Source organism: Sander lucioperca, chromosome 3, assembly GCF_008315115.2.
Source record: "Sander lucioperca isolate FBNREF2018 chromosome 3, SLUC_FBN_1.2, whole genome shotgun sequence".
Taxonomy (NCBI): Eukaryota; Metazoa; Chordata; class Actinopteri; order Perciformes; family Percidae; genus Sander; species Sander lucioperca.
The window spans coordinates 22774224-22784968 of record NC_050175.1 but is presented as its reverse complement, the minus strand read 5'-3'; the positions used below and the strand labels follow the sequence as shown (position 1 = coordinate 22784968).

Below are 10745 nucleotides of genomic sequence, written 5' to 3'. Positions count from 1 at the left end.
CAAACGGTAGACCATTTGAATGGTCTATTGAGCTTTGTATCTGGAAAACCACAAAACTCCCCCACTGGCAAATAGGTAGTACTAATGATCTGTTTCACTTCCATTACCAGAGAAAACAGAAGTAGGCAGTCACAGCTGACACCTTTTTAGTATGATTTCACTCAAGTGAGCAAAGTAAGAACTCATCTATTGCACTGTCTGCTTTTTATCTTTTAAAATTACATGTTTTTTTTAAAGATCTGGCTATTGGTATTGTATTTAAAATGATGGACAGCCAACATTTTGGTAGCCAAATGAGACTCCAGAGACTGGTAATCGAGAAAATAATCACAATGTTTATCTGAATGTGAAGAACATAATTACTGTTTTCCTCAAAGCCTGTGGTCCCTAGAAAATATACACCAAAAATAAGTAGCTTGACGTGAAACTAATTATGATCATTAACAAATTGTCACTTGTCTCTTTTGTGCCCAAGTATTTCAAATACCTGGTTCCAAAGACTAGTTTTAAAAGTTACAGTATGTATGTTGATTGTTTGGAGCATCTCTAAATCTATAAAAAGTCAAGTAATCAGGGGATTTCTAACACATGAACTTGAAACATTTTACAGGAAGTGTAAATGAAATGTTTGTGCGCAGGTCTGCGTCACTATCACAAGTTCTCTTTTGTAATCACAGAGGTCTGTTTTCTTTCAGGGATACCGACTGTTGGTACTACAGTCACTCCTAGTGGTTTTAAATAATACATAATTGACAATCAACTTTAATAAAAGGAGAAACCAGTGTTTATATTCACTATTTATACTGCATGCCAAGAAAACGTGTCCGATTTTGAATCTTTGGCCAACTTTACTGTACTGCACTCTTAAACACTCTGAACTTAAGCATGTTTCCTATTTCGGTTTCACCTAAAAGACAGACATTTTTAATATTTGAATACATTTTATACCTTTGTTGTAGTCATAAAGTGTGAATCCTATTAGGAAATTTGGCCTACATTCTGCCTATGGTTGTATGTAGTCATCCTAGTTTTTGTTGAAGTATAGTGGGGTGAAGACAAGTCAGACTCCTGACTCAAATGCAAATGGACATGCATTGAACACCACACAATTTATTCCCAACACAACGGGGAAGTCAAGAACAGCCCTGGAACAACTTTGAGGCACATTTCTGAAATGAGAAGATCACTATCTAAGTGCTATAGAACAATATTACAAAATGAACATTTGTTGTCAAACTGATTGTGAAATATACAAATGTGAATTAACAATTAACAACAATCCTTGTCAGACTGACATGTTCATGCTTCTTCAAGCTCCACCAGCACACCGTCACAGTCTTTAGGATGGAGAAACATCACTGGTTTTCCGTGAGCACCTATCCGGGGCTCTGCTGACAGAGTTCTGATGTTCTTTGCTTTCAGGTCGGCTATTGCAGAGTTAATGTCGTCTACCTGCAACCAAAAGGAAAACTGTAAATTATTTTTCTAACTTTGGTTAGTCTGACACACACTCATACTAATCATACTAATAATCTTTATTGCACAGTAAAGAAATGGTGTGCAGAAAATGTACTGTTTTTGCTGTATTGGTGTCCAAAGTATAACAGAGGACTGAGTGGTTCAGAGAAGGTATAAAATGTGGACAACTTATGTAATATTGTTTCTAATACCGGTTAACTACTGCTTGAACTCACTTAATTAACATAACTTTTGGTCCTCAGACCTTCATCGGACAAAATTCAAACAGACCTGTCACAGTGAGAAAAGCACAAGTGTAAATAATAAAATTAGTGATGGCTAAATTCTATTTAGCTACTTTGGTGTCAGGGTCCTGGTATTGTTCATGCTTTCACACTGTCATGGCTTACTAGTGATGGACAGTTGGAACAGAACAGAGCCATCAATAATATAACACATGTGCTTGTCCAAGAATGACAAGTCAAAATGTCTGCTGTCAAAAAAAGTCTATTGTGCCAGCTGACTCACTTGCAAAGGGAACAGAGCCTAAATGAATGTTGTCAGTTACATCTGTACTTATTCTGCCATGACAGATAACAATGTTTTCAGTGACAAAGTTCTATTCAAACGTATCTGAGGGTTAAAGTCCAATACTGACCAGGTGTACCTGATAAAGTGTCCACTAAGTGTAATCCCTACGACATGCTATCAATTCTCTCTCACCTCAATACAAATGTGGTGCATTCCTCCAGACTTGTTCTTCTGTAAGAAGCCAGCGATCGGGCTCTTCTCCCCCAGAGGATGGAGCAGCTCCAGCTTAGTGTTGCCGAGCTCCACAAACACCGTGTAGACGCCGTGCTCGGGCAGGGGCACCTTGTCACTCACTGTGGCCCCCAGCACGTCCCTATACAGAGCTGTGGCCTTCTCCATGTCGGGGACAGCGATGGCAATGTGGTTTAGCCTCCCCAGCTTCCACAGTGATCCAGGAACGCCCTGATGGAGGGGTGATGTCGTTGAATGTGCCCTCATGAGTGTGAGATGAGAACATCTGGAAAGACCTGCCACTGAATAAACAGGTTAAAATATAGTGAGATTTGTTGTAAGAACATTAGTCCTAAAAACTACAGGCTTATTGCACACTGTCTGACAGTATATACAATATATTATGGACCAGCTTGTTTCCACAAGTTCAATTGCTGTATGTTGTTTACAGAGTGAACCCAAGACATGTTTTGTTAGGGCTGACCACTCCATCAAATGGAAATATTCTGAGTGTATTTTTGTGCATCAATTTACACACATTTCCCCAAATTCAACCTGACATTTGGTATCTTTGGAATCTTCACTATATTTCAAAATAAAGGTCTGTGGGTTTGAACAAGGTCTGGCTGCCTGCATAGCATGCGTGTTGCATACAGTAAGTTAACACTGATCAAATGCTCCGTTGGGGAGTTAGGTTTATGCAAAAGCTATGGCATTCCTCAAAATGTTACGTTTTAGGGTCTCGGACAGTTCAATTTAATATTTCAAAATCTGAGTTGAAGAAAACGTGTGTACATGTTTATTATGTTTAAATGTCTTCAGTTCCGATGAATTATTCTTTTGACAAAAACACGAAAAGTACCATAGCCAAACATACTAAGTTAATGTTAACACCCATGATGTTAACATTAACATCGGGTTTAACTTGGTCAGTAACTTAGTGTAACGCAGCTAATGTTCAACAACGATGCAGTCTCGTTTGAGGTTATACAATAAAGAAATCGAGGACGACCATACTGATATAAGTATGCGTTTATATATAATTGTTGACACAAACCAACCTGCAACCTTCAGCACGGCGGACGCCATGTTTGTATCTCGGTGTATCTCGGAACCAAACAACAGTGGAAGAGTTTTTCGGCGAACGTATTTATCTGCGACACAGACGGTCACACATGTGGGAGAAAAGATGGCTAGTGGAGATGTGTGGAGCGTGCTGGAGGAGTGTTTAAAGAAAATAAATGTCAACACAGCACAGCCAGAGAACTTTCTTAGGCAAGTGTTTGCTGTCTGTATGTTTGTGTTGTTGAAAAAGCTGTTAAATGTTGTTTACGCATGTTTGAAGAGACGAGTTAAGAACTAGCTAACCTGGAGCTAAAGCTAACTGCATGCACTTCTAGCGTCAGCACCGTGTTTCTTGGAGGGTATTTATTATTTACCAAATCGCCTTTTTAACTTCCATGGTATGATAACTGCATGTCTTTAGACGGATGACTTGTGTGGGAACCAAATTACCCAATGTATTCTTTATCTGGACCTAAATGTCGTGGACCGAGCAGTCAAAGCACAATGACCACAGGTTTAAAGTTCAAAAGTTGGGTTTATTTTTCAATTTTAGTTATTGGGCCCTTAAAAGAGGTTGTCAAATCATAACTCCACTGAAAAAGACAATATGTTACCTCAAATATAACCCCCACAATCACAGCAATCTCAACTATCCTGCATCTAGACTTCCTTTCTGTTAGTTTCAAACATTTTAAACATGTTTGACATAAGGGGACCGCTGGCCCCTACTATATTAACAGTTGTGAAATAGTGGAAGAAACAAGTAAATTATAATCAAATGTTGCACGTTATGGGATGATGTGATTGTGATATTGCAAAAACAACCAGCTGCTGTGGTAGTGTAACCAAATAGGAAAACGTAAATATAAAAATGCTTTTAAGATGCATGACTTGAGGAGTCATATTTTTAATTCATTCACTACATTTGATGTTTATTGAGTTTCACAAACCTAACAGATAACTCAGATATAACAGCGTAATGTAGAGACTCTTAATTACACACTTCAAAAATGTATGTGTGCCTGAGCTCAAATACATTTAAATGAGCAAAACACAGAACTGCCAAAAAGCAAAACAGTTTGGGAAGTTAAAATGTCCTCTGTCTAAATTGGTGGTAAGACACTCACTCACACATCTATGTGTCCATTGCTCCTAATGCTTAGTATGGGTGAAATGCAGAGATTGAATTTCACTACATTGTACTGTATGATTGTATGTGATGAATAATAATGTTTCTTCTTCTTCTCATCTTGTCTCTGGGTGTCTTTTGGACAAATACAAATAATGAACACCATCTTACTTTCAATAATACACCATACTTGCCATACTGATTGTATGTTTTCACCTTTTTAGCCTTCAAGATGGAGTGGCAGCAGACTTTACCTCTCTCACTAAGACCCTGTATGACCTCCACAAAGCTGAGGAGCCTGCAGATTCTAAAGGCAGCCCATTGGCTCAGCTGGTGGTGGAAAACTTTGATGAAGAGCAGATCTGGCAGGAGCTGGAGCTGCAAAACAACGCCGTACTAGAACACTTTAAAAATGTAGCTGATGAGGCTTTGTCAGATGAGACGTTAACGGTGCTGGTAGAGGAGGAAGAAGTAGAGACTGATGATGAAGAAGAAGAAGAAGAAGAGGAGGAGGAACTACCTAGACAGTCTAAGAAAATGGCTTTGGAGGCTGAGGATGGGGCAGAGGATTACACAGATGAGGACTCTGATTTAGATTTTGATGTGGATGCTCTGGAGAAGCGAGAGAAACAGAAGAAGGCGATTGGAAGGAAAGGCTCCAAAACAAAGGTGGTTCCCTCTGAGGTTGATGATACGTTCTTCAAACTGTCAGAGATGGAGTCGTTTCTTGATGATATGGACAAGCTAGAAGGAAAGGAGGACGAGAACGAAGATGAGCTAGACTATTTTCAGGACCTGCCCTCCGATGAGGACGACGATCTCGACTTAGATCAAGTACTTTCTACCAAAAAGAAAAAGACAAACACAGTATGTATTGTATCACTTATTCTCACTTTTTTATTGTGTTATAATGGTATAGAATGTATTAATTAGTGTTTAAATTGACAGGTAAAGAGCTCCAGGAATCTAAAGTACAAGGACTTCTTTGATGCTGTGGATAGTGAACCAGCTAAAGCAGATGGCGAGGATGACAGCATAGATGAAAGCCAAGAAGAAGGTGAAGAAGAAATGGATGGCGAGGAAGATGATTATGATGGTGAAGAGGAAGGAGGAGATGAGTAAGTGTGATTTATTTTTTTTTATTTTTTTGTAATGTGTATCATTATGTGTGGTTGATTCCAGCCTCATTGTGTTTGCCAGGGATGAAGAGACCAAAGCATCTAATAAGAAAGTGACCTTTAATCTCTCTGGGGACGAGGACAGTGAGGGAGAGGACATGGAGGACATTTTTGGAGGAAAAACTCCGAGCTCAGCAAAGTCTAAATCAAAGTCATCATTTGAGAAACGCCAAGAAAAGGTAATCAGGCTTCAAATGTTGCTAATTTGATTTGCCAGTCTGTGTGGCTTAAATGTGGCACAATAGTCATAATTAGAGGGTGAGTTTTACACCAATTGTAGACCATAAAGTTATTAATGCAACAGTGTTGCTTGTAGGGCTGGGCATTGTGCCAAAAATGATGTCAGTTTCAATACCAAAACTATACTTCATTTTTCCGATTGAGGAATATCCAAATTGTTTTCTACGAAACCCTTTTTCTGTTTAACAATTAGGCCAAACTTCCCTAATGCACCAATGTTTAATTTGGTCTTACTAAATACAACGCTAAATGAGTGCTTCAATCAGGAAATATTTAATTACTGAAGTAACCAGGACGCTTATTCAGACATAAGGCCAACATTTTAACTTGCCACAAGATTAACGTAACGGGCTGCATGTCTGAAAGAGCCTGAGAATCCTTTAAACCCATGGATCTGTTCTTCAAAGTGAACATCCTGGTTTATGCTTCATGTCTTACCGGTACCTGAGGCTACAAGCTCCTTGTGTTGTTTTAGCACAGGGCTGATTTCGGTCTGAATGCCCGCTAATGGTGATTTTTTTTTTATATCCTATTGAAGATGTCAGAGAAGATCGACGAGTTGGAAAAAGCAGCTCTCGCAGAGAAGCCCTGGCAGTTGTCCGGAGAGGTGACGGCACAGACTCGTCCAGAGAACAGCATGCTGGAGGAACATGTGGAGTTTGAGCAGACATCCAGGATGGGTGAGTGACTTTGTGTGTTGCATTCTCATGTTGGCAGCTGACTGTATGTTATTTTGGATTTATACATATCCTCACGCCAGTCTTATGTTTGTTATTTAATAAAGGTTATCAAAATGGCTTTTCTGTGTGCCATTTTAAATCAGATAACAAGATTTTATCTTTGCTGTTTTAGCCCCTAGTATCACAGAGGAAACCACGCTACAGCTTGAAGACATCATCAAACAGAGAATTAAAGACCAGGTTAGTCACAATAACTTGTCTTTATATCGTCTGGAAAAAAAAGTTTTTTCTTTTGTTGCCTGATTATAACCCAGTGCCTTTGACTTGTGATTCTGTAAGGCGTTTGATGATGTGGTCCGCAAGGAGAAACCCAAAGAGGAGGTGTTTGAGTACAAGAAGAGGCTAACGTTGGACCATGAGAAAAGCAAACAGAGTCTAGCAGAAGTCTATGAGCAGGAATACCTCAAGCAGAATCAGGTTTGTCTTTTACATTTATCTTATTTTGACTGCTACTCCAATACATATGAACCTGTGCTGCATCATTCGTTTTGTATTTCTTTTCTAAAATTCAGCAAAAGACAGAGGAGGAGAACCCATCCCATGTAGAAATTCAGAAGCTTATGGACACACTCTTCCTCAAGTTGGATGCTCTCTCCAACTTCCACTTCACACCTAAACCAGTAAGTTTAACCAAGCCCCCTGACATCACTAACTGAAATGTGCCAAATATGCCTAAAATATTGAGGGTGACTGTTCTTTTAGAAAGCATCTGAAACGTGTAGAAGTTAGTGTCAGCACTCAACAGAAATCACAGGCTTATTTAGCAAAAACGTATTGTGCATGCCATCCCCTCGAAAAACATGTAAATGTCTGTAAATGAAGCCAATGCATAAAGTGGAATAGAAATACATTAAGGTAACTAAATATTTCAACAGATATTTGAGAAAAGCTGCACTGTTATTGAAATACGCATTCATGTTGCCCTTTGTCCACAGCCTGTTCCCGAGGTCAAAGTGGTGTCTAACCTGCCAACAATCACAATGGAGGAGGTGGCTCCAGTCAGCGCTAGTGATGCTACGCTGCTCGCACCAGAAGAAGTCAAGGTTTGCCTTACCTATCCATTTTCAAACATTTATTTTTTATCTTGCTACATTTAGTTATAAAGTGTGTCTAAAAATGCTCTCCTCTAACCAAAGGAGAAGAACAAAGCAGGAGATATTCTGGGTGATACTGAGAAGACGTCAACAGACAAGAAGCGTGACAGACGCCACAAGAAGATGGTGAAGCGTCTAAAGATCAAGGAGAAAGAAAAGAGACAGAAACTTAAAGAGGCCAGTAAAACTGGTGAGAACAAAAAGCCATCAAAGGCTGAAGTCACAGAAAACCTGAAAAAACTCACAAAAGGAGGCAAAGCCACGATATTGAAGGTGAGTGTTTTCTCTCATGTTCGTAAACGCATCGCTTAGGACGGTATACATTGCGTGACAAATACAGACACTGAAACTTTATTTCACTTTTATTTACAGCATTTCCATTTTCTGCCACTTCATACTCTATACTTTTCTACATGTCAGAGGAAATATTGTACTTTTTACTCCACCTCATGTGACAGCCATAGTCACTAGCTACTTTAGTGATAAACATTTTACACACAGAACTTATGAACACTATAAAATATGATGCATGCACACATCAAACTACCCAAAAGTATATAAAATAATTAAAATTAGCTGCCACCAGCTACAACATTAAAATCTTGTTTATACTTTCAAACATGTAATAGTAATCACATATGACATGTAGTACTATATCACTAAGGCTTCGTTCAGACTGCCTGCGTCGGCCATCCGACGGTCCGGCAAAAACGCAGGTCTTTCCATTCATTTTGAATGGGGGTAGTGCGTTTAGGCTGCGGTGGGGGGTGCCGCAGGGGGGACACTCAAAAAAAGCGGGTCTGCGGCGAAAAATTGAGAACGACTCAACTTTTGGAGAAACACAACCCCACGCCACGCTGCCATGGCCAATAATGTAACCTATAAACAGTCTGACGGAAAACAGTAATTGTGAAATATAAAGTTTACTTGTGCTTTGTTGGGGGGGGGGGGTTTAAGAACACAACAGGCCGTCACACAAATGGGCCGTTTCATCGACACTCCCTTCACCGCACAACCCTGCGGCAAATCGCAGGATCACTTTTTTTGGTGTGAATACCCTGTAATAGAAGCTATTTAGCTGCATAACATATTTTTTTAAATGGTGACTTTTACATGGTGACTTACATGGTGACTTTTACATGTTACAGAGTACTCTTACATTGTGGTGTTGGTACTTGGTTACTTATGTGTTGGTAGCATGTATCTCCTTCCACTACCCAGGCACGTCACACCTTCTAATGCCAAAGTAACTATTACATTGATTCTTAGATAATGAATGAAATGACTCAACTAACACAGTGTTCCTCTCTTCTCAGGACGAAGGGAAGGACAAGGCTCTGCGGTCGTCTCAGGCCTTCTTCTCTGAACTGCAGGACCAGGTTAAAAGTCAGATCAAAAGTGCAAAGGACCAGTCTTCAAAGAAGAAGAAACACAAAGAGATTTCTGTCAGCAAACTCAAGTTATAACAACTGTGGTGGTTTGTTGTGGAAGATCGTTTTTATTGTACAGATTCTTTTTTATTAGAAAAAAAGGCTGCAATATATTAAATCTCGAAAAGGCCCTGTTAAATGTTTCCATTTTCCTTAAAATAAATTAAGTGGCTAGATGTGTTTGTTAGGCAGTGGGTAGAGCATTTTCAACTAATAAATGTTTCACATGAAAATATTAAAGTACTTGTGTGTGTGTGTGTGTGTGTGTGTGTGTGTGTGTGTGTGTGTGTGTGTGTGTGTGTGTGTGTGTGTGTGTGTGTGTGTGTGTGTGTGTGTGTGTGTGTGTGTGTGTGTGTGTGTGTGTGTGTGTGTGTGTGTGTGTGTGTGTGTGTGTGTGCGGCCACAGAACATCAAAGATACTGAAATATTATATTGTGTGAAATCAGGGTGTATGAGCAATAATACTCTTGCCTTAGTAAGATAGTCTAGCCTAGACATCTAGACGCACCCTAGCAGCAGCAAATGTAATTTGCAGCCAGGGTCATTCTAGCAACTCTCCATTGGCTTGCGAGCTGGAAAAACAAAGTTCTGGTCGGGCCAATCACATAGTGTCTAGAGTAGGTGGGCGGGCTTATGGCTGCTGCTGCTGCTGCTGGCAAACAGCGGCCTTTCGAATCGGCTTTGGCCGCGACTCTGGAAGACTTGGAGCTTTTCTTTGAGAAAAGAACAAAGAACGGCACTGAAATCATTCTTAAAAAAGGAAGATGTGTTCGGAGTTTTGCCGACCGGATACGGCAAAAGTTTAATCTATCAACTAGCTCCTCTACCTTCTTCGTTGCTCTGATTGATTGTAGCGCTATCCTATTGCGTACAGAGGGAATTTGAAAGACATCTGTTTATCCCTCCCCTCGGATTGAGCCCTGCCAATGGTGAGTTCCCAGACCCAACATCTTGATGTGGGTCTGGCTTGTCAGGCTAAAGATAGGCAGTTAAATGTATCAACTATACAAATGAATTATAATACAAGTAGAATGAGAAGTGCACATAGTAAAGAATGGTTTCTTTCACTGTGTAACATCAACTAACTACAGGTAATGGAAGAGTATTGAGATACTTTACAAAGGAACAGAAAAAAGTACTCAAAGACAGAATACATTTCAGAGTTTTAAAAAACAAAGATTTGACATGTAACATTCAATTGAAAAAAAAAAAACATTTCCAATATGACTAAAAATCCTACAAGAACCAGCATACAAATTATTTTATGAATTTTAAAAATGTATAGGAATCCTAAAGGATTTTATTGGAATCAATAGAAGAAGAAAAAGATTTCCAATAGGACAGTGAAAATCCTAAAAGAACAAAAACCTTTCCTATAAAATTCCTTTAGGAGTTTAAGAAATGTATGGGAATCCTAAAGGATTCTATTGGAAACAATGAAAATCCTATAGGACTTTTTGACTAGGGCATTAAGTATACGCACAGAAGTATTAGTAGTGAAAGTATCAAAAGTTGAAAAAAAAAACCAACTAATTATGCAGATTGACCCCTCACGCCCTCAGTTTTATTTTATCACAGGTATTGGATTATTATAGACAAATTAACATGTAAGCAGCATTTAAAGTAGCTAGTGGAGGTGTAGCTAATTT

At 39.3% G+C, this 10745-nt stretch overlaps 2 protein-coding genes and 1 long non-coding RNA gene across 3 annotated transcripts; 2 read left to right on the top strand and 1 right to left on the bottom strand.

Annotated features, from left to right (window-relative positions):
• Nucleotides 1–225: 225 nt before the first annotated feature.
• mcee (methylmalonyl CoA epimerase) lies at nucleotides 226–3517 on the bottom strand. The gene is made up of 3 exons (XM_031324126.2): nucleotides 3282–3517; nucleotides 2182–2522; nucleotides 226–1452 (listed from the first exon to the last, which is right to left on the bottom strand). Exons 1-3 carry the CDS (start codon nucleotides 3307–3309, stop codon nucleotides 1300–1302), a joined length of 522 nt encoding a protein of 173 aa, XP_031179986.1. The 5' UTR covers nucleotides 3310–3517; the 3' UTR covers nucleotides 226–1299.
• mphosph10 (M-phase phosphoprotein 10 (U3 small nucleolar ribonucleoprotein)) lies at nucleotides 3238–9272 on the top strand. Its single transcript, XM_031324124.2, has 11 exons — nucleotides 3238–3495; nucleotides 4639–5281; nucleotides 5363–5532; nucleotides 5615–5771; nucleotides 6371–6512; nucleotides 6685–6752; nucleotides 6852–6989; nucleotides 7085–7192; nucleotides 7508–7615; nucleotides 7709–7939; nucleotides 8983–9272. Exons 1-11 carry the CDS (start codon nucleotides 3248–3250, stop codon nucleotides 9130–9132), a joined length of 2163 nt encoding a protein of 720 aa, XP_031179984.2. The 5' UTR covers nucleotides 3238–3247; the 3' UTR covers nucleotides 9133–9272.
• A 168-nt stretch (nucleotides 9273–9440) lies between these two features.
• Nucleotides 9441–10425, top strand: LOC116067748. The gene is made up of 2 exons (XR_004109308.2): nucleotides 9441–9579; nucleotides 10078–10425. It is a non-coding gene; the product is annotated as an uncharacterized LOC116067748 (long non-coding RNA).
• The last annotated feature ends 320 nt before the right edge of the window (nucleotides 10426–10745 follow it).